The following is a 22,229-nucleotide window of genomic DNA, read 5'->3' on the forward strand; positions in this document are numbered from 1 at the left end:
TTTAAACTAAAAGAGGGGAGATTTAGTTTAGATGTAAGAAAGAAATTCTTTACTCAGAGGGTGGTGAGGGACTAGCACAGACTGCCCAGAGAAGCTGTGGATGCCCCATCCCTGGAGGTGCTCAAGGCCAGGCTGGATGGGGCTTTGGGCAACCTGGTGTGGTGGGAGGTGTCCCTGCCCATGGCAGGGGATTCGAACTAGATGGGCTTTAAGGTCCCTTCCACCCCAAAACATTCTGTGACTCTATGAAGGCTTTGATGCTTTCAGTCTTTCCAGAATCTCAAAAACATAAAGCCATCAGTGAGATTTACCACCCTAGATGACATTAAATGCGTTTTGTTAGATGCTACCCTATGAATTAGTCCCTTTCGGAAAAGGCTTTGTGTTGCTGTCCTGTCCCTGTAGTTCTTAATGACCTTAAGGTGCTGCTGAGAAGGAAGTGGGTTTTATTCCACGTGTCCTGTTTTGTTTTTGTCTTTGTACTTCACTTGGTACCATGCGTTCAGAATATTTCCAGGAGAGCATTAAGCAGACAAACAGCTGTACAATAACTGACAAACATCTGCTGTGCCTTTTTTGTCTCCTCCCTGAGGGAGATGTGTATAGCAGGGCAGCTTGTTTTGGGAAGTACATTTAAAATAAAACGACAAAAAAAAATCACATAAAGGAGATAAGTCATCTCTGAGAGGTCAACATGAGCACGTGACACGTGCGTGTACAAGGTAAGGTCAAAACTGCCACGTACTTGGAGCGGAAGGCAGAGAGGCAGACGCCAGTGCGGAGAGAGCTCTTCATCCTGAGCTGCGCTGTAGAAAGTCTGTGTGCTGAAGGTTGAAAGCTGCTGGCTCAAGGCTTCAGTCTGAAGCTCTCACCAGCCTCTAGGACAAAGTGGGGGGGAAATACAGGGAGATTCCACTTCTTACTGAAACAAGGTTGACAAGGGTTTTTGTATGTGGAACTGAAACGTTGCTGTTGCTTTCTTTGCCTCTGAGATGTAGCTCTCCAAAGTTTTTGCATCCTGCCTACCTCAGGTGACAAAACCTTGCCTTAAACTTATAACTTCTTGCTTCCACTCCTCCTCCTTTTTCTATTTTAGTCTTTTATCAGAACATCTGATTCTGTGCCAGAGATGGTGTTGCATGTACATCGTAGCTTCATTTGTAAGAGGCAGCTGTTGTGTTGTTGCTGAAGGCCATTTTCTTAATTCTAACCAAATCTGCCAGGTAGCATTTACAGAAGCTTAAAATTTTAGGCTGTGTAACTGCTTTGGATAAATCCTGGAGTAGCTTGGAAGGGAGCTCTGAACGCGGCCTGGCCCGGCCCTGCCTCCTGCTCAAATCAGGGCCAATTTGGCTGCTCTGGGCCTTGTAGTTACTGCTGACCTGCTGGCAGTAATCGTAATGATGAAAGCTAATTATAAAGAAACTCATATATGATAATGTACCCTAACTAATGTTACTGTTAACCAGCAATTAAGGTATTGTACTCATGTATTAAACTCTTCTTTTGTTGGTATGGTCTGTTGTATCGAATTGAGTGTGATTGTGAAAGTCAAATTGCTTTTGTCGTTCCTTTTGGGCTCAGGAGTAGAAAAGAATTTTTCTGGTTCAACATTTTAATAAAATCTGAAAGGGCAATCAGAGTTACTGTGTGTTGAGGTGCACTTTACATGGAGTTTTCTTTTTTTATATGCTTGCCTTTAAATAAGGCAGGGGGAAGAAGCCACCTGCTGAATGAGACCAGGCAGCTCCCATGTGCGATCCTGCAGCACGCTTTGGCTACACAACAGCTCCATCTGCTGTTTCTGGGCTGCAACTTTCCCTTTGTGCCTGAACTTCCCATTTCACAATTTCATAGTGGTTCTTGTGCTTCTTCTCTCCAACTTCATACATCTTCAGACAGCCCTTACTCTTGGGAGGAGGCGCTGCTTGGGATGTTCTGGAGTTGCATTTGCAGTTCTGGATTCTTCTGAGTTCTTTAAATTTCTTGGCAATAACTGGTAGCTGTGACTTCTGTTTGCTTCACAAACATGAGGTTTTCTTTGCTATTCATGTTGTGTCTTACTCTTGCAAAGACAAGTTCTTACAAGGTAAGAAGCCCCATCATCTAGCAGTAGGAGTTTGCTGTTCAGTTGAGTAATAGGTACTTGTGATTTTTGCGAAGAAGTCTGGACTTGTCCGTGCTGTCTGGGATTTGGCATATTTCTGTGGTTTGATTTCTCATGAACGTAAGACAGTTTAGCTGCTGAGGTTATCCGAATTTGACAGGTGGAGGGAAGAAAGAGAAAAGTGACTGGCAATGAGTTAGTCTGCAGCATAGTTCAGAATCATGGTGGAGGATCGTGGTACTACTGTCACCGGGGTCACTAAAACTGGCAAAGGGAAGCTTTAGTTCCTGTACTTCTCTCTCATTACTGAGAGGCAGACTTACTAGAGCACTGGGATTTTTTTTTCAGTTTTGTGGGAGCAGACCAACGGATTGCATCAGAAGTAAACTGTTGTAAATCCTGTATGTACAGAGAATATTATCCATCATTCAGGAAAACATTCATATCTGAGTATTACTATCCAGATCTTCCAGTTTCTGTGGAATGGGAGTGATGAGAAGGGCTTTTGAATTAGTTCTGCACAATATCCCACTGGATAGTCTCAACCTGCCTCACCAAAGGTTACTGATGCATTTCACCTATTGTGATTTTTTTCCCCCCACTGTTTTTCTGTCTGTGGTGCACTAAGCTGTCCGCACCGAGAAGATTTTGGTACGTAACTTCGTAGGTCAGGAAAACTGAATGCTTTGTGCAGTCTTGTAGTTGGCACTCTGGTTTCATGCAGGAATGGAATCAAATTTTAAGGTTAGATGTTTATTTTTTTCCATAAAAGACAGATGGGGCGCGTAAGCCTGTCTGTTGTTGTTTTTCTTAAATGTTTCTGACCAGCAGAGTAACCAGAAATTTTAAATAAGAAAAGATGCTTTCCCCTCTTGCAGACAGACCTGGAACAAAAGATGCTTGAATTGTACTTTCTAATAGTATTGGAGTTTAATAACTGCAGTAATTTTTTTAGCTCAGCCTTATCTAATCTCTCTTTAATTGTACCAAGGTCTTATGACCAAGGACTTTCATTTGTTCTGCCTTGCTACAAATCACTCTTGATATAGAAAGTGAACTTAAAATAAACAGTCATGTGCAAACGTAGAAGCAGCAGGTGAGTTATTTGTGTGAAATAAGCCTGGCATGTGTTGTCATTACTTGAATTCAGGGAAATAACCACTAAATACATGGATGGTGCTATCACCACGTGCTTAAGTAGTGAGTTGTCCCACAAAGCAAAACTGTAGAACCTAAGTTAGCTTTATTTAGGTCTGGCACCAGACACTGGAGTGTGCTTATTCAGCATGAAGACCCCGTCTCATGTCAGGATTACAATGCACAGACCTTCAGCTGTTCAGTGAGCTACAGCACAACTGCCCTCTCACTTCAGCATCAAGTCTGATCCTTAGGTCCAAGAATGAGTGACCTTTGAGAGAGTTTGGTAAGACTTTGCAGCAGTGTGTATCCTAAGTTTCTGCACTCTCTGTTGCAAAGGACGCATACATACGTGGTATGGAGTATCTCGATCCTGCAGGTCAGGAGTTGGGCTGCCTTTCCTGAGTTGCCAGGAGAAATCTGCCCAGCAGTTAGTTCACTGTGTTAGCAGCAAGTGCTTGGATTTGCTCGTAGTCTGCTCCTTAATGTTAACTTGAAGGTATTTTCAAAACAGAATGTGACAGGCTGGTTCATCGATCATCTGAAAGGTTTGGCAGAGTTGTCGGTGTAAAAGCAGTTGGGTGAGCAGAGATGCTCAAGCCAGCAGATGTCAGGCTGTTGCCATCTGCAGGAAGCAGCACGAAAGGAAAAGATGCTGCTTTGTGCTGATGGAAGTCAAAGTTGGGGAAGTACAGGTCATCTTTAGCTGACGGGTAAAAATAGCAGTGACTTGTGAATACATGGAAATTAGGCAGCATAGCTCTTGGGGGCTAGTCTGTTTATTAAAAGCTTGTGTGGATATTTTGGTTGCAGAATAAGATCCTGCTAGTGCAGGGAGCTAACTTGTAGAAGCAATTTCGATAACCTTTCCAGTACAGATGAACGTCTGGGGATGGGTCAAGGGGGACAGTGCATATGAAGCAATGCGAATAAAACTGAAAAACTGACTTTATGAGTTGAGAATAAATTTCTCAGTCAAAACACAGTGTTAGTTTTATTGTCTCAAGTTGTGTATATATATTCTTACAATATTTCTAGGGCAGTAGAAAGAAGGAGAGTTGTGGAAGCTGTGATTTACTAAAAATTGCAAGGAGAGGAGGAGAAGAACTTGATAAAACTATCTGAAAAATCTGTCAATTACACAAGATCTGCAGAGGATTAGTTATTTTAAGAATAAAAAGGACATTCTAACAGGAATATTTTTAAAATTCAATCTTGTGCCGAAAGGGGGAGTTTTTTTAAATAAATGGTAAGGTTAGTAACGAATTTTCCTAAGACATTCAACGCTGCAGGACAATGACTGTTTTTGCTTGTTAACTTTTATTAAATCAGACTTTGATCTGTTATGATTTGTTTGTTCTCCTGAATGTATTTAGATGTCATGTTAAGAATGATACTATAAAAATGTTCTTATCTCTTTTAGCTTTCTGAGTGTGATGTTATTGCTTGTTTTTGACAGATCGATCACTTTGGCTTTGATGAAAACCTTACATTCCAGCAGCGGTATCTGATAGCAGATCAGCACTGGAAGAAAGACAATGGACCGATACTGTTCTATACAGGCAATGAAGGAGACATCACATGGTTCTGCAACAACACAGTACGTATGAAACAGATCCTTGATTTTTCAATTATAGGCCTTTCCAGCAGTGGCCTAGTGGAAAAATAAGGAAGAAGGAGGAAGACAATATCAGAACGTTATTTAAAGAGAAGTTTGCAATGGCTTTATGACAGCTACAGGAGAGAGTAAGCTGAAAAAAGTATAGGAGAAGTTTTAGGGGATTTGGGGGTCCTATTTGAAGTCCACAGAAATCAAAGGGGAGCACTTCCTTGAGCTGTGAAGAAGACTTCTAGGGGAAACGCTCTGTGGTGCCTCAAGCTAAGGATATAAAAGTTTGGACCCATTGCATCAAACCCATTACTTGAGAATGCTTCTGAGTGAAATGAGAGGTTTTGATGATTGTTTTGTTTTTATCTGAGAAAAATGTGAAGTGAGATTCAGCTGGCCAGACATCAAGAATAGATGATGCCTGTTCCCTCACAAGACCCATAGAAATTTTTTGCTTTCCTGACAAATGCAGGATGCATTTTTTTAGCCACTTCAATGCAAAGTCCACTGCCACAACAAAGGTGGTGTCCTGGGCCTGAAGGAAGTGAGGGCTGCTTACACACTGCTCTGTCAGCAGGTGATAGCTGGTGGGTGGTAACATGCTGCTGTCAACAAGTTATAACAAGTTGTCCTAATTATTTATTAGTTGAAAATAAGCGTTTCAGTGCTCTAGATTGTTTATTGTCAAACACTTCTTTCTGTAATACAGTCCTAACTCAAATGCATGCTTTTTTCCTGTTGTGTTTTTTGATGTCCTGTGGATTAAGCTTGTTAATCCTGCAGTAGGAGTTCTGGCAGGATTGCCCAAGTATACTCACAAAACAATTTTGCTTAATACTTTGCAGCATTTTTTGGTGCACTTGCCTTATCTCTGGGTCTGCCTTCTATATTTTCTTTCGGCAAAGATGCTTTAAAACCAAATTGCAGTCTGCCTTTCTGGTTGTATTTTGATAGTGATATTTTGCTAACCAAAGAATAAGATCTGAGGTACAATAGATTGAAAGTAAAGACTTTGCAAGTGATTAACTCAATGTGTTTAAATGTGTGTTTTTCCCCAACCAGGGTTTTATGTGGGATGTGGCTGAAGAACTTAATGCCATGTTAGTATTTGCTGAACATAGATATTATGGAGAGTCATTGCCATTTGGAAATGAATCTTTCAGTGTAAGTGTCTTCTTTACATGTGTTCTATACAAAAATAACTGTTATACTTGTCAGTGCAAATACTGCTTGCCTGAGTAAGATGTGCTAGAAGCATACAACTATCCTATTTTTATAACTACTAATTCTAAATTAACAAACAACAAGCTAGAATTTTCTAGCACTTCAAAGGACACCTGTAACAAATGTTTAGTTTATCAGGCAGCTTTACAACTCAACATCTACTCAGGGGGAGAAAGACTGCTGCTGGATATCACTCCAATGCTGTATATAACCTGTGTTCTTTGTCTCAGGATTCCAAGCATCTGAACTACCTGACATCGGAACAAGCTCTGGCAGACTTTGCAGTACTAATTGAATACTTAAAGGAGACCATTGCAGGAGCCCGTTACAGTCCTGTCATAGCTATTGGAGGATCTTATGGAGGGATGCTCGCAGCCTGGTTTCGGATGAAATACCCCCATGTGGTGGTTGGGTGAGTGTACTTGTTCTGTTCAAACACAGAGCAGGCATTTGTTACTTCAGTGCTATAAATGTTACGGTAGTGGGATAAGTACTGTAATTCAAGCCAGCTTGAATTTTTCACTATTGGGAGAACAAGGTAAGTCATTCTGAATTTGGGAAGAGGTATTGTCTACCAAAAAAAGACAGCTGTAGGCCAGCAGGTACTGGATGGTGTGTACTTTCAGAGATGTGTATTAAGATTTTAGAGTGATAATTCTGAACACTAACTCTTCCCCTAATTTCTCTAGGGTCACCAGAATTCCTGGTGACTTGAGGCAGGTGTGTAATCTCTTGAGTGCCTTAGTTATTCTCTAGCAAACACAAATAGTAATTTTCTCACCTTTGCCTGCTAGAGAGCAGTTTCTTGTGGGCAAGGGCTCTGTTTTCAGTTGAGTTAGTACAGTGCCTAGTGAGAAAGCTTACTTTATTATTTGTCCTTCTCACGTAGCAATTATGTCTGTCTGAACTTATACTTCATGTATTTACTGACCTCTTTGTGCTACTGTCCAAAACTTGTAACCTTCAGCAGGCTTTGCATACAGGCCTACAGAAGAATTTTGCAACATTGTGATTAGTTCAGGAAGGGGGTGAGTGCCTTATGGAATTATAAATGCTACTTAAATAGTGGCAAGTGTTGCCCAGAGGATAGAAATTCACTTTGCAGGGGTTCAGGATGCATGTGTTTCTCAAAAAAAAAATGTTTTATATCCATTTGTAGAGCTCTGGCAGCCTCTGCCCCAATCTGGCAGTTTGGTGATTTGGTTCCCTGTGGTGCTTACTTCACTATAGTAACTAATGATTTCAAAAAGAGTGGGACTGGCTGCTCAGAAAGTATCCGGAATTCCTGGAGTGCCATTAACCACCTTTCCTCAACAGGTAAGACCTCACCAATATGCATTTAAAGGGTCAAAATGTTCAGGATTATGTTACGACTTCATAAAATCAGTAAACTTGCATCATAACTTTAGTGTGTAGATGTATTTGTGGTGGTGATAGGTTTTACTACTGAGAATACGGTTTAAAAAACTCGTCAATTATGTTCAGTGTTATTTAATGAATGTCTGTCTTGCTGGATCATGTATTCACACGTGGCAGGATTTGGAATCTAGGGCCAAACATTCCTGAAATCAGACGAGCTGACTCCCAGACTAGAACCTCAGTGTTTGTATTCCCTTATGACAAAGTAGGACAGATGTTTTGTTTCTCAAAAAAACCAACCAAACAAACAAAAAAACCAAAACAAACAAGAACAAACAAACCAAAAAACACCTTAACTACCAACTGAGGCAATCAAGTATAGGAAATTGCTACAGTCTTTATAGCACTAGCTTTAGTGCTAAGGTGAATATATCAGATGAGGTCTCTGCATGGCTTGTGAATTAAAAAGTTTAAAAAAAAAAATCTAAATAAAAATCTTGCCACTTAAGCATCCTAAAGAGATTCTGCTATGATGAGTTAACCAATTCAAGGCAGAGAAGCTGAGTGGGAGGAGTTCTAGACCAGATAATATAATGAAAGCAAAGGCAAGGAGAGTCCTGAGAGATCTGAGATTGCATTTTTTTTGAGCTAGCTTGTTTGAAGCTTTTCTTTTCTTGGAAGAAGAGAGCCTTGACGTTTCCTGTCAAAAAGATGCCAAATGACTTGTACATCCCTTCTTTTAGATAATGTTATCCTAACATATCCATTCAGGTGTTTCCCTTTGCTTAAAGATGCTGATTAAATTTTGATCTGCTCTGCTTGTATGCATGTGGGGTAACTTCACCAGATCAGTTATGCTGAGTGAAAATACTTAATAGTAGCACAACTGACCTATGTTAATACATTAACTGTAAATTTTTTTATATTTTTATATTAAAGATGCAGGTTTACAATGGCTTTCCAGCACATTTCATTTGTGCAGCCCATTAAAAAATCTTCAGGATGCTGCTATGTTGAAAAGTTGGCTGAGTGAAACATGGGTAGACTTGGCTATGGTGGACTATCCCTATAAAGCTGACTTTTTACAGCCTCTGCCAGCTTGGCCTGTACAGGTAATTGAGGACTGTCTTGGAGGATTGATTAAAGCTTGGGCTGCTGAAGTCTCTTCCACTTAGTTTAATTCTCTCCTTGCCTGTATCGTTTCCTGTGTTTTTGGATCTGTATAGCCAACGTGGCTGAAAAAAGGGGAACAGGGCGAAGTCCCTTCTTGTGCATCAGCTGGTTTGTTGACTGCCACAGGTTGTATCAAGAGCCAAGAATTTTAATCAGGAAATGTAAAATTTCTGGTAGCTTGCATTACATGTACCGCACAAATGGAGTATGGCTTAATGATAATGCTCAGGGTATGTCATCACATAGATGCTTTCTGGTGGTGGTTTGGATATACTTTGAAGATGAAATGGATGTCCTGTCAGGTGTTGTGTATTTACCTGTATTTCTTGCAGACTGAGACCCCATCTCTCCTCTTCATTGTAGGAAGTTTGCAAGTTCTTGAAGGATCCCAGTCTTTCTGACAAACTGTTGCTGCAGAATGTTTACCAGGCAGTGAACGTCTACTACAATTATTCAGGAGAAGCCTCATGCTTTGACATGTCTGAGACTGCAACAAAGAATCTTGGTCAGTTGGGTTGGTACTATCAGGTATGCACTCTATCCTTTCATTTGTAACTCAGTGAGTATTTTTGGACTAGAGGTGATGGGAATTGCCATGTCAATACGTTGGACCAGATACAAATTGATGGGGCTGCACAAGCATCAGTAAGGACTCTGCCTGTTTATACACTGCTTTAAACAGAACTCAGGTCTTCGAAAATAAAAAAAAGTTGGATTTAGAACTGAAAATTAATGGGATTACAATAACACTTCATAGACAGTATCAAGGACAAGTCATGTTTTCAGATGTTCTCTAAACAAAATCACAGGCTGTATTTCTTTTTCTGTCTGTCTTAGAACTTGAACTCTTTCTTATGCATGACTTTTAGCATTAGTCTTATAAACAAGCAATCACTGGGGAAAATAGGATAACCGGTTGAAATATTGCTACTAATGTTTGCTCTGTAGAAAACATGGGGGCGGGAGGAGGGAAATAAGTACTCCTATAGTAAAGCAACTTATTTCCTGATGACAGAGAGCTTGAGGCAAGTATGATTGTAGTGAGGAGGGCAAGGCATGAAAGAGAAGCTACTTTCCCAGGAGGTTTAGGTTGTCTTTGATTGCTGAGTTTCAGCTCTTCATGTTGACTATAAAGGGAGGTACAGAAGCAGCATCTTGGTCTTCTATTCCCCTCGAACTGCACCCCTCAAGCCCACAGTCTGTACAAATATGTCAGGATATGTTGATACTGATTTCTTTCAACTAAGGCTATTCATCCTGTAGCTCACTGAGACGTGACCTTCCCCTTCACATACCACAGGGATCTATAATTTTGTAAAGGTGTCCAGGGCATTCTGCTCTTTCTGTCTCATTTACTAAGCGAGCACACGTAGCACTTAGCGTTCAGCCTCTCCGCTGAAGAGAAGAGCCAGTGATGCCAGAAGCAAGGTATAAAAATCAGTGTTCAGACTGTCACCATCTGCTCTTGGCCACTCTCCTATTTCTGCTGTGCTCCTGACAGCACCAGGAGATGTGCAGGCTTTTAAGTTACTCTCTGAGACAGGCAGGGGGGACACCATGTGGGTAACAAAGAATATGGCAGCTGGACTCATAAAAATGCATCCCATCTGCAGCTTGTTGCAGATTGCCTGCTTCTGAAGGCTTGGGGGGAAGGACACAAGTAGGAATAGACTGAGTTAGCCCCCACCATGGCAATTAATCTATGTGGCTTCCAGGCTATAACTTTTTGTTCTTCCTCTCTAGTATCACTAAGGTCAGGAAATGGTTCTTGCATGGAAGATGAAGCTTTTGCTTGATACCCGTGTTGTGATAGTTTGATGGTAATTACCAATCGTGTTTTGTTTGTGCTTTTTAAGTGCTACACACATAGTTATGGGACAGTCTCATGAACGCATCTTGTTGCCCTGCTCTCTTCCAGGTTTGCACTGAGATGGTGATGCCCATGTGTACAGATGGTGTCAATGATATGTTTGAACCTCAGAAATGGGACTTTGATGCACTTTCAGAAGAATGCTTCAGGTTATGGGGAGTGAGACCTCGCCCCTCTTGGGTTCTTTCTATGTACGGAGGGAAGAACATCAGCTCACACAGCAACATCATTTTCAGGTGAGCCTTGTTTCAGAGTTGTCTTCCACCAGTTTGGGCTGTCATTACTACTGTGTGGGTTGGCACAGGCAGGCAGCAGGAACATCCACAGGAAAAAAAAAATGTGAGGAGTAAATTTATTTTTGTTACCTTTCCGAACGTGGAAGGTGCACTGAGAAACTCCTCTGCTTAGTGACAGCTCTGGGAGGAGGTAAGATGAGGAGTATCAGGGAGCATGAGAGGGAGAGACTACTAGAATCACTTCGTTCACTCCCTGAGGCAGGCCCAAAAGACAGACAGTGTAGTCCCAAAGCTGGGAAAAAAAAAGGAAACCTTGAAGAAAATAGATGGCTGACCACAGTGACCTAAAGGGTAAGGGGCAATGGTGACAAGTTCCTGCCCAGGGCAGCATGCACGTTTCCTCAGTGACTTATCCTGCCTTCCCAGGTGCCTTTGTGCAATAGGTATGAGACTCTGCGAGTGGAACTAAACAATATTGATGATGACGGTTCATCGGGGCTTGGAGGCCTCATTGAGGTTAAACAGCTTCAGCAAATTAGAAAAGACAGGTCGTTGTCATAGGAGAGTCCCTTCTGAAGGGAACAGAAGGCCCAATATGCAGGTTGAACCCACTTCATAGGGAATTATGCTGCCTCCCTGGGGTTAGAGGTGTGAAGAAGGAGCTTCCTACCCTCGTGCAGCCCCACCTGTTATTGACTTTCAGGTAGGCAGCAATGAAGTTCCAACAGGAAGTCCCAAGGCCCTCTTGCCCTCAGACAACTTGTTTAAGGGATCAGGAGCACAAGTAGTGTTCTCCTCCATTCCTCCAGTTGTAGGGAGTGATGAGGAGAAACAGGAAGAGCCAGCAGACCAATACCTGGTTCCAGGCCTGGTCAGGACTTGGGTTTTTTGATCATGGGTCATTCTACACGACACCAGGCCTGCTGACAGCAGACGGGATAGACCTATCTCAAAAAGGGGAAAAGGATTTTTGCACAAAAGTTAGCAGAGCTCATTGGAAGAGTTTCAAACAAGATTTGAAGGGGGAAAATGGGATAAAACCAGACTTGCTAGAAACAAACCTGCGGGTGACACACCGGTGTTTGTGGGACAGTGTGCTAGCAAAGTCCTTTGGTCCCCTTTCCCAGTGGAGGTAGGAGATGGAGAGCTATGTCACAGCAAAGACAAGGAATATTGATGGGTTAGAAATCACTGAAGTGCCTGAGAATGATTCTGTAGGAATTCGGGCTTCCACACACACCCCCTCCAAGAGGTGATGGGGGTTGTAAGACCAGCTGAAGTGCATCTACACCAATGCATGCAGCATGGGCAACAAACAGAAGGAACTGTACGCTGTTGTTCTACCTGGTGCAGTAGCACTGGATGTTAGGGAGTGTTTGGATTGTCTTGAGAGTAATATGAATGTTGAATGTTTATGGGTAAGAATCAGGGGGAAGGCCAGTAAGGCAGGCAGATATCCTGGTGGGTGTCTGTTATAGACCACCTAACCAGGCCGAAGAGGCAGACAAAGCATTCTACAAGCAGCTGGGAGAAGTCTCACAATAGCTAGCCCTTGTTCTCATGGAGGACGTCAACTTACCAGATGTCTGACTACGGAGAATCTGCATCCTTTATCGGATGTGAGGGGAAAATATAGTGACAAGAGGTGAGGAGAAAGCTGAGGTACTTAATGCCTTCTTTGCCTCAGTCTTTAGCAGCAAGACCAGTTGTTCTCTGGGTACTCAGCCCTCTGAGCTGATAGATACTGACAGGGAGCAGAAGAAGTGCAAGTGTTGATCTACTTGAGGGTAGGAGGGCTCTGCAGAGGGATCTGGATAGGCTGGATCGATGGGCTGAGGCCAACTGTATGAGGTTCAAGAAGGCCAAGTGCCGGGTCCTGCACCTGGGGCACAACAACCCCATGCAGCACCACAGGCTGGGGGAAGAGTGGCTGGAAAGCTGCCTGTCAGGAAAGGGCCTGGGGGTAGTGCCTGATGGCTGGCTGAACAGGAGCCAGCAGTGTGCTCAGGTGCAACAGCATCCTGGTTTGTACCAGAAAGTGTGGCCAGCAGGACTTCAATTCCTTGTAGTTACATTGCAATAGTCAATAGATCGTGAACAAAATGGTAAGTAAAATGGTACCTTACCGTAGCTCTACTTCAGCTGCTGTCATTTGGTGGCAAATAGAGGGACTGTGTTTATATCCCTGAGGCAATATTTGAAAAGTATATTGCTTTTGTTACCAGGTAAGGGGTTACCAGGTAAGGGTAAACTGGTCTTGACTTTGTGAAGCAATGGCTATTGAAAAGTAAGCATTAGCAAGGTCTATCACCACCTTCCAGGGCTGTAAATTTTCACTAATTTTGTCTATGACAGTAACCATGTCTAGGGACTGTAACTGCAAGTGGTGGGGGTGACTTTATTCAGTTCTCTGTAGTCTACTTTCATCCCCCAAGTGCTGATCTTTGAACAGGCCAAATAGGATTATTAGAAGCAATCATGGTTTCTTTAACAATTCCCGCTTGTTGTGCCTGAATAATTTGAGTAATTTCCTTCCCCCCCCCACCCCCAATGTGATACTGTTTTACAGTCACCACCTTGGCAGGCACGGGCAGCACAACAAGATCCCATTTTGGGAATCCCTGCAAAGCCATTATAGATGAAATAATAAATCCCACTTGCAATGTCCCAAAGCAGAAATGACCATTTAGTGTTTGAACTGTTTGTCCTGCCAACACATTAATACCCCAAATATATCTGTTAACACTGTTGTGGCAAATAGGGTGGTATTTCCTATTGTTAAACTAATCTTAGCTGTGATGATGGGGGCGGGATTTCTTCCAATCCACAGATCTGTGACGTGGTTTCTTTACAACTCATATTACTGTGTGCTACAGGAACTTCAGCTCCACTATCCACCAGAGCTAATGCACACAAAATCCCTCCAGACTGCTGCTTTATAGTTAAAGGAATGTAGGGGTGTCAGTCCCCCTCACCTTAGGAGGGTACAGTGGTGGCAATTCCGGGGGACCTGCCAAAGCTTCATTTCTGCTATTCTGGCATTTGCCAAGTTTGGGTACTTTTAACCCATTCCTCCCCCCACTTACTGAGTAGCAAAAGGATCTGTCTCCAGCCTCCCAGCTGAATAAATGATGGGAGTGCTTTGTGTTGCTCTTGAGAGTAAAATGGTCAATCTACAGTGGCCAAAGAAGCCAACTGTTCTGTCACTGCCTGGGGAACTCTAAAAGAAGAGTCTGGGCTGGGATTCTGCCAAATGTACTTTTCTTCCCCTGTGGATTTCTTCTTATCTTGTGGCCAAAGTCCAGGTTTCCCATGCTGGTAAATCTGTCTAGCTTTTAAGAAGCCAAGCACTGTCTCTTCCACATAAAAGGAAAGTCTAAACAAGCTCTAGCTATAACACAGGATATTGGTCACTGAAATTGTTGCTGTGGGTGATAGCCTTGTGGAAGGTTGGCGTGATGTTCCCCTTTCCCTTTGATTTCAAGTTTGTCTGAAAGTCTGAAAATGTTTTTATATGGACAAAATGTAAAATAAATGTTTGTCTAATACAAAAACTAGTGGATGCTGTTTGCTGTCCACTCAAAACCGTTACTTTTCTTATTTTTAAGGTTAAACTCTGCTCAGCTTTCTATAAAGGAAGGTTTATACAGATATACTTCTGCTGTGAGGTGATGCTTATTTTGAACAGCTTAATACTGGCTGTTTGTGACACTGTTATGTGGTAGAGAGACTTTTAATAAATGCGGTGAAAGCCTGTGCCCTCAGGAGTTCTGACTCTGTACTGATTGCCCATGGCAGGCAGCTCCTGGATATATTCATCTGTGCTCTGCCTCACATTGTGCAAGGCCTTTTCAGAGAAAAACACATAAAACAAAAATCAGAATTAGTCTGTTGGGCTTGGTAAACAGCTGTGTATTTTAAAGTAAAAGCCCTCAGTGGAATTAGGCATTATTCTCTGGATCTGTTAACATTGGTCTGTTTGGCTCCAAAAGCCTGTTGCTTTCCTCTCATTTGTCTCTTGCTGTTTCTGTACCAGCAGGATATATGCTCTAGAGTGAGGGGAAAAAAATCCAAAAAGGGTAGAATTTCTCTTTAGTTAAAAATAAATAGATTAAAAAAAAAAACCTAAATTATTGCAGTGTTTATTTCCAAGGCTTCACAAATCTGTGCAGCAGAAATTGGCTTTGTAAGTGATAGACAAGCAAACAAATCTAGTGGTTAAGAATTTATGCTAGTCAAAGGCGGTTGAAATGAGAGAAGCTTGAAAGCAACCAACTGAATGAAAAAGTAGTGCTGTACACACAAAGTTTTGGCTCTCGAGCTGGGTTGTTTCTCTTCAAACAAACACATTGTCAACACTGTACATTTTACATAAGAGTCTTTTATCCCCAAACACCACAGAGTGCTTTACAAAAACTACCCCTATGTCTACCGGAGGACGCGCCTCCCTGTGGGGTAAAAAGCACTGCATTAATGTTGAGGAACTTGCACAGTGGTTTAACACGGGAGGGGAAGAATACTGCATCTCAACGGAACCACTCTAGGGTGGGTTTATCTGGGATTTGCCTAGGATACTCCAGCCCTTGTTGCTCTTCCTCCCTCCAGGAGCAGTGCATTTCTCACGCTGAGGTGTACGTATCGCACATCTTCAGTACCTTCTTGGAGACACCTGATTGAGCTTTTCTTAGCATGTGAGTGCTTACTTAAGCTGTAGACAGATACTGCTTGCCTATCATGGGCAGAGCATTTTTATTAAAACACTGCTTTGAGGAGATGGGGGTTTTCAGAACTGCCGTTTCTCCTCCAGCAGCTTCCACTCCTGATGCTCTTACGGGCACATGCTTCGTGCTTGGTGTGGAAATGCTGCAGAGCTGGGGAAGTGACGCTTTAAGGCCCTCTATGCTTGTAGTGGCAGAGAGCTTGGAGCAGTTGGTAGCGTCTCGTCAATATCCAGTGGTAGTCAAAATTGGCCCAGGTGTGAACGGGAATTTGATTGGAGATTACAAACTCTAGTAGAAACAGACTTTCATTTAGGGAGGTTTAGGAAAGTTTTCCTTGCTGTAGCCTTGGAGGGTGACAGGTTGAGTGTATTTAGATGAACGGGCTTGCGTTTCTTGTACCTCGCGTTCAGAAACACCCCAGCTTTTATCAGACAGCACAAACTGTGTTGTCTACAGTCTAAAAATTCATTTTTTCAATCTGTGAGGATCGTACTTAGGCTTGTAGGCTTTGAAATTGAGGTACCCACCTATCCAGTCCTGTACTGGAGAGGGAGAGGCAGCAAGTGGGGTCTCTGTTTTGAGAGATGCTAGAGCTATTTGCAGAAGAAGCACCTTTTTGAGGGGAAAAGAATCAGAAGAAGAAAAGGTAAAACAATGTTTGGCTGAAGACAAAGGTGAGAAAAGTTCAGAAAACAGAACCGTGGAGGATGTAAATATTAAAAAAAAAAAATGCACAAACAATGCTGGTAAGATTGTGCAAAACCTCTCTTGTGGTGGGTAGAGCTGGAGGGCTGAGGAAGGCTCTAAAGAGATGATCAGAAAGGAAACTTCTTGATGGGGGATAGCTGGGACCCTGTTTATGCTCTCTGGAAAGTATGATGAATGGAAAACAGGACCAGTGTGCTGATATTTTGCATTGAAATGTATCGTTCTGAAGCCATTCTTGCCTGACCACTGCTAGAAAGGAAATGCCGCATTCTTTTTCTATTTCTGAATACATCAGGAAGCTTCTGTCCTGCGAGATGGGCAACTGATTACTCGTTTGCATGCTTAGCTTTAACATATAAATAATCCATTTCAGTTGGTACTGAATTACCTTGTCCTGTAAGACTTTAAGCCTCAGGATGATTTTGGGGTGAGCCCTGTGTTCCCCTTCCCCTCAGCAAGTATTACTTCTCAAAGTGCGTCAGTGCCTCTGTTGCCATCGTTTGGCAGGAGCCACAGAGGATGCAGCCAGCAGCTCCTAAAAAAGCCAGAGATTGTTTTCTTGCAGCATGCTTAGTTTCCACATGACTGGGACCAAAAGATCCAAGTCCATGCACATCTTGGGTCTCTCAGCAACTCATCCCCCTGTTGCCAAGGTGCTCTGCTGATTCAGATGACCTTTTAAATCAAATGCTTTATAGTTATTGGGCAGCTGTGTATGCTTTTTGTTTTGCAGTTACAAGATGTTTCTCTTACTTGCAGCCATATTTAAAACAATTGAAAAATAAGAACTATGAAGATTCAAGCTCCTCGTTTTCTTCAGTGGAGAAACAAATGAAGTATTAGACTCAATCAGATTTTTACTTAGTATTTCTACAAGCACTATTTCACTTGTTTTGTCTGTGATTTGCAGTGCTGCCATTGTAGTGTTTTTCTAGCTGTGTATCTCTGTGTCCCAGGGTGTTTTGATTTCTTAGATCCTTCTAGAAACTGGCATATATTTAATGTTTCCTTTTGTGAGCAGGTCAGTGTGTTATGCGAGGAACTGATCTAGGTTTGTGTAGTTTTTCTGTAGTAAGTATACAGAAGTTGCTTTCTCTGTGCAGAAAGATGGACTGCACATGAGGAAGAAAATTAAATAAAGGAAAATAACCCAGTAATCCCTACCACCTCATAAGTCCAAAGGCAGGAAAAAAAGGTGCAGATCTATTCCCAGTTCAGCCATTGGCTTGCTCCGCGGACCAGGCACTATCTGGAACCAGATCTTCACTGCAAGAAATGCTTTCATGGACCTGGGGATGAGGAGTAAATTGCATCAGATTCTTCCTGTCACAGAGAAAGTTGCTGGAGACAGAATTCTGTGGGATAAATGTTTTATAGTAATTTGGTTATTAGCAATAAAGTGAGTAACGAAAGGTCCAAGCATTTCTCTACAAAAAGAGTTTGGTACCTAGCTGAGAACAAAAGGTAGAACTTCCTGAAAATTCTGCTCTTAAGGCTTGGTTATTAGCTTACAGCAGATTGTGAAGAAGGAAAGCAAAAAGCTTTGATTTAGGAACTGAGCATGTCTTGCTACAGGGGACCTGGACCTTTTTATGACAAAGATGGGTGGCTGTAGATCTATCTCCAGAGGCTGTGACGCTATTAGAGGTTATTACTGGAATCAGCAGCTGACTGGTGATGGCAGCATAGCCTTGTTCAAGCTACTCATAGCTGCGTAACTGGCAAGAGGGCCCCTCTGAAGAGAGGTGGGCACGGGGCTTGGAGGCAAGACTGAGGTCTGTTTCTGTTAGTATGTATGGCTGAAAGTCAGCCTAATGAAGCATTGTTTCCTTACAGCAATGGTGGCCTGGATCCGTGGTCTGCAGGTGGGGTGACCCAGAACATCAGCGATTCCCTCGTGGCCATCATGATCCCAGATGGAGCTCATCACCTGGACCTGCGCAGCCGCAACCCTCGTGACCCCAAATCTGTGCAGCAAGCTCGGGTCTTGGAAGTCCACTACATGAAGCAGTGGATTGAAAAGGCCAGGCGCGAGCACTGAAGTGGTACTGTGACAACTGTGGCCTTTATACCTCTGCTGGCTTTGCTGGGAGCAGGGCCAGGCCTTATCGCAGACGCTCTGAACATTTCACTCCCGCTTCCTCATCCGTGCTGCAGCGCTGGCCATTGCTTGTGCCCATGGGAGAAGCAGGCAGTAGACGGATGGGAGGGTGTTATCAGAGAACAACCTTTAGTGGATAAAGCGCATGGATTGAGCTGCCTGCTGTGCCTTGCTTTCCTCTTCCGCTTTTCCCAAATGCTGTACCTTAGGGTAGAGTGCCTTTTAGGCTTGATGCCTTCCTTGCTCGCTAGGTTACTGTCCTGACTGCTGGTATATACAATGGATTAAATGGCAGTGCTGTTTACGTTGATGATCAAAAACTCCCGCTGCATTCAGTGGTATTGAATTTTGGACATCCTCTGCTGGTGTAAATTGTCATGGCAGGGGCACAGAGAAAACGGGGGAACAGAAGTCACATCTTGCTGTGATGTTTGCTGGAGAGGTAGGGAAGGCATGGGCGAAAACTGGCTGTGCAGTTTGTAAGGAAACTGAACAGCCCCTACCCTTTGGAATCAGTGTTGGAAAAGAAATATTTTAATTTTCTGGCAGCTTACTAATCAAAGCTGCCTTTGGCGGTTTTTCCATTCTGTGCTGTGCTTAATGGTCAGGGCTGGGCCCGGACTCCCTCTGCTGCTAACTGGCTGAGCCTGCACAGTCTGTATCAGGGTTTTATTTCTTCCTTTGCTGTTCGTCCTAGTCCTGGAATATCTGCCACTGCGACGACGGTTGCCAAAGAATAAACTCTGTGTATTTTGTGTGTGTGTGTGTATGTGTGTGTCCCCCACAAACATTTAGCTTTTTTCAAATCAGGAAGCTTTTGAAGCTATTCTCTTGAAGAGCAAATGTGACACTTGTGCTGGCCAGATCTTATGAAGTGACAAATAATTGGGGCTGTGCCTTGTGTGGGTTCCCCCCTCCCCCCCATTCTATGTATTGTTCAAATTCTGCATGATCTGTTTGCTGATGGCTCTTCAATAAAAGCCTTGTTTTAAAAAAAAAAAAAAAAGTTTGCAGGACAAACTATTCAAAACACAGAATGCAGCTATCCTCTTGGAGCAGCCTAAAGCATGATGCTGAGCTCAACAAGCCAGGTGCACTGGGCTTTCTGTAAGGCTTCCAAAACAGACAAACTGCCCTGATTCATGAGACAGCATATTTGACATTAATAAATGGCTGGGGCAGTCCCCTCGTTTTCCAGCTTTGGCTTCATTCACACTGGAGCCCTTCTTCAGAAAGGCTTCTTTGCAGTTTAAAGGACAACTCCATTTCAGAAAGACTCAGGCAAGGCTTGTTGTCCCCAGGCTCTTAAAATTCCAACTCTGTTGAAAAGTTTTCTCAGCTTTGATGATATGCCTGATGGTTGAGTATTTTCCTAAGACACCAGGTGGCCTTTTCTGTTTCCAGTCTCCTCCCACCCTCTGGGAACAAACCAAACTCAACACCAAAATTTTATATTTGCATACGCTCCTGTGCATCTTCTCTTCCCAACAGAGTTCCTGGCATTCCCTCATCTTGCTCTAATGTGTTAAAAGCAGTGTTTATGTTCAGATTTGCTGAATCTGAACTTTTCACACTGTCTTGAGCAAGGTAATTACTTTAGAGAATGTAGAGAGCAAGATGAGAGAAGGACAACAGGGGGAAGAGGAAGAGCTGTGTAAGAACTTGCCTGCAACCCGTTGGCTTGAAAGCATTTGGTAATCTCTGTTCTAATAAGTCCATTTTTTTGGTACTGTGATGTAAATGTATGCCAGTCTCTTGTGTACTTTGTAATGACATGGTGGCCTTGAATTTTTTGTCAATTTAATTTTGACAAATGTTTTTTCATAAACTGAGTTACAGTTGAGTTTTTAGAAACACAATTGTACCTGAATGTGATAATTAATGCATAGTAATAGTTAACTGAAAGGCAAGGAATGGAATTTACAAGAGGAGACATAAATTTGGGAATTACAAATGGTTTGAAACTGGGCAAGCAAGAGCCTGGTCCAACTGCTCCCACTGACTGCTCCGAGTGCCAGTTCTGGGATAAACTCTTCTATGTTGAGTGGAGAAGGACGTGGGGATATTCATGCAGTGGGCTGTGAACAGCCAAATTAACAGCCCCTGTCTGTCTTAATCAGCTTGTGTCTCCTCCTCCTCTCTTTCCCTTGCTAGCAACTTATTGTCTCAGGAAACAATTTATTGTTTGTTGTTTGGAAAACACTTCATAGTTTCAATCAGAATAAGTAATTTAAGCTTTCATTCCTCCTTTCATAAGCAGAAAAATGTGCCTTCAGGGAAACTTCTCTTAAAAAAAAATCAAAAAAAGCACTGCCATTTTGAATTGTGAGAAGTTACATTTGAAACCAAAAATTGTTTAGTTTTGTCCATTTTTTGTCCCCTAGATCTTACTATCCACTCAGCTGTGGTCTGAGACTGTCTGATTCCAGTGCACTTTGGATCAGGTTTTTACTGCTTGGACCAGCTTATGAATTAGGTGACTGGCTTTCTGCTTTTATTAATCATTCTTCATTTTTACTTTTTTTTTTTTCCTTGAGTAGTTGAAACCTTAAAGGTGTTATTTATCACAAGCATTCAGACCTCATCTGAAGAACGACGCATACCTCTATGGATGCTAGCGAGGGACTGTATATGTTTAACTACCTCATCTAAATGTTAGCTTTCCTGCTTGTGAAATGCAGGTGAGAACAAAATGGGCCTTGGGAAATTGCTGATTTCTTTTTCAAGGCATGTGGTGATGGGCCATACTTCATCTCAGGCTTATTGGTATACTTCATTTCAGGCCCTTGGCTTTGAACATTTTGAATTTAAAATTTATGTTTCCTACTGATTAAGGAAAATAAAAAAGGCAAAAGAATGAATGATTTATCCAAAGCGTGAATCTTGCTGGTAAAGCTGTAGTTTGTATTAATAAAAATACATTAAAATAAATGTGAGTTTCTGGAACTGGCTTTTATTTTGCAAGGACATAAACTTTTGTCCTGTGGCAGATTTGGAGTTCTGCAATTACATGTTCGTGTTTGTGCTCGACTGGGATGGGGCAGGAGGAAAGCAGTAGTTAAGGAAATCACCAAGCTACACACACAGCAGTCATGATGTTGGTTGTGAAAGAGAAGAAACCGTTTCGGTTTTGGAAGCTTATTTCAGTCCCAACCAAGCAAGTGCTTCCCACGTGCCAGCAATGATGAGTGTCGTGCAGACCGGCAGCGGGGCTGAAGCACTTGTCGGGCTGGACGGGGCTGCACAGTCCACGGAGTTCATCGGGGAGGCTGAGGCTGCAGTGTCTTGGGAGGAGCTAAGTGCCTTTCGGCTACTACATGTTGTGTTTGTAGGTAATTTCAGCTTTGAAGACAAATATTGTGTTGTCAAAGGAAGCTATAGAAAGGAAAGCCCCTTCGGGAATCTGGATCGCGATTTCTGTATCGGAGGAGAAGTGTACACAAAGTGGGAATGCGGGGCAAGTTTTGTTTCCCAGGCTAGCTGTGCATCAGCTACGTTACAGACGAATGTCCATGTGCTTCACTTAAATGGATTTTTTTCTACTTCTGCTTTTAAAAAGACTATTCAGTGGTTTGAACCTAACCTCTAAATGAATCAAAAGGAATCGTCGATGACCTAGAGAGCTTTCTGTACATCACAGACTTGCATGCTGACAGATACGTTAGCACCTTCCAGGACTAGTGGTGGGATCCTTGTCTGTCTGACAGTGAGGAGGGTGGCATCAATCCCATGAACATGGGGTTGGGAGAGAGCATGAGGAACCACGTACTCCGAGCCTACCTCAAGGAAGGACCCACTAAGGTGCCTTAGCTGTTCTTGATAGGCAATGGGTGCCAGTTTTTTCTCTTCACTGTTAAGCCAGGAGAGCATCACTGCAGTGCTGTCCTCAGCCACTGTAACAGGTGGCACATGTTTGTGACACCATGCATGTAGGAGAAAACTCCAACTACCATGAAAAATACGTAAAAAATATTTAAAAAAAAT

General features: G+C 42.7%; 1 protein-coding gene across 1 annotated transcript in view; it reads left to right on the forward strand.

Moving 5' to 3' along the window:
* Positions 1-19,000, forward strand: part of PRCP (prolylcarboxypeptidase) — a 30,127-nt gene extending 11,127 nt beyond the window's left edge. Inside the window, exons 2-9 of the mRNA XM_035571211.2 lie at positions 4,704-4,844; positions 5,916-6,017; positions 6,308-6,489; positions 7,237-7,394; positions 8,376-8,548; positions 8,973-9,137; positions 10,528-10,715; positions 17,981-19,000. Coding sequence (XP_035427104.1) covers positions 4,704-4,844; positions 5,916-6,017; positions 6,308-6,489; positions 7,237-7,394; positions 8,376-8,548; positions 8,973-9,137; positions 10,528-10,715; positions 17,981-18,185 — 1,314 coding nt within the window. The 3' untranslated portion in view covers positions 18,186-19,000. The remainder of the gene's footprint in view (positions 1-4,703; positions 4,845-5,915; positions 6,018-6,307; positions 6,490-7,236; positions 7,395-8,375; positions 8,549-8,972; positions 9,138-10,527; positions 10,716-17,980) is intronic.
* Positions 19,001-22,229: the final 3,229 nt, after the last annotated feature.

This window comes from Cygnus atratus, chromosome 1 (assembly GCF_013377495.2).
Source record: "Cygnus atratus isolate AKBS03 ecotype Queensland, Australia chromosome 1, CAtr_DNAZoo_HiC_assembly, whole genome shotgun sequence".
Lineage (NCBI taxonomy): Eukaryota > Metazoa > Chordata > Aves > Anseriformes > Anatidae > Cygnus > Cygnus atratus.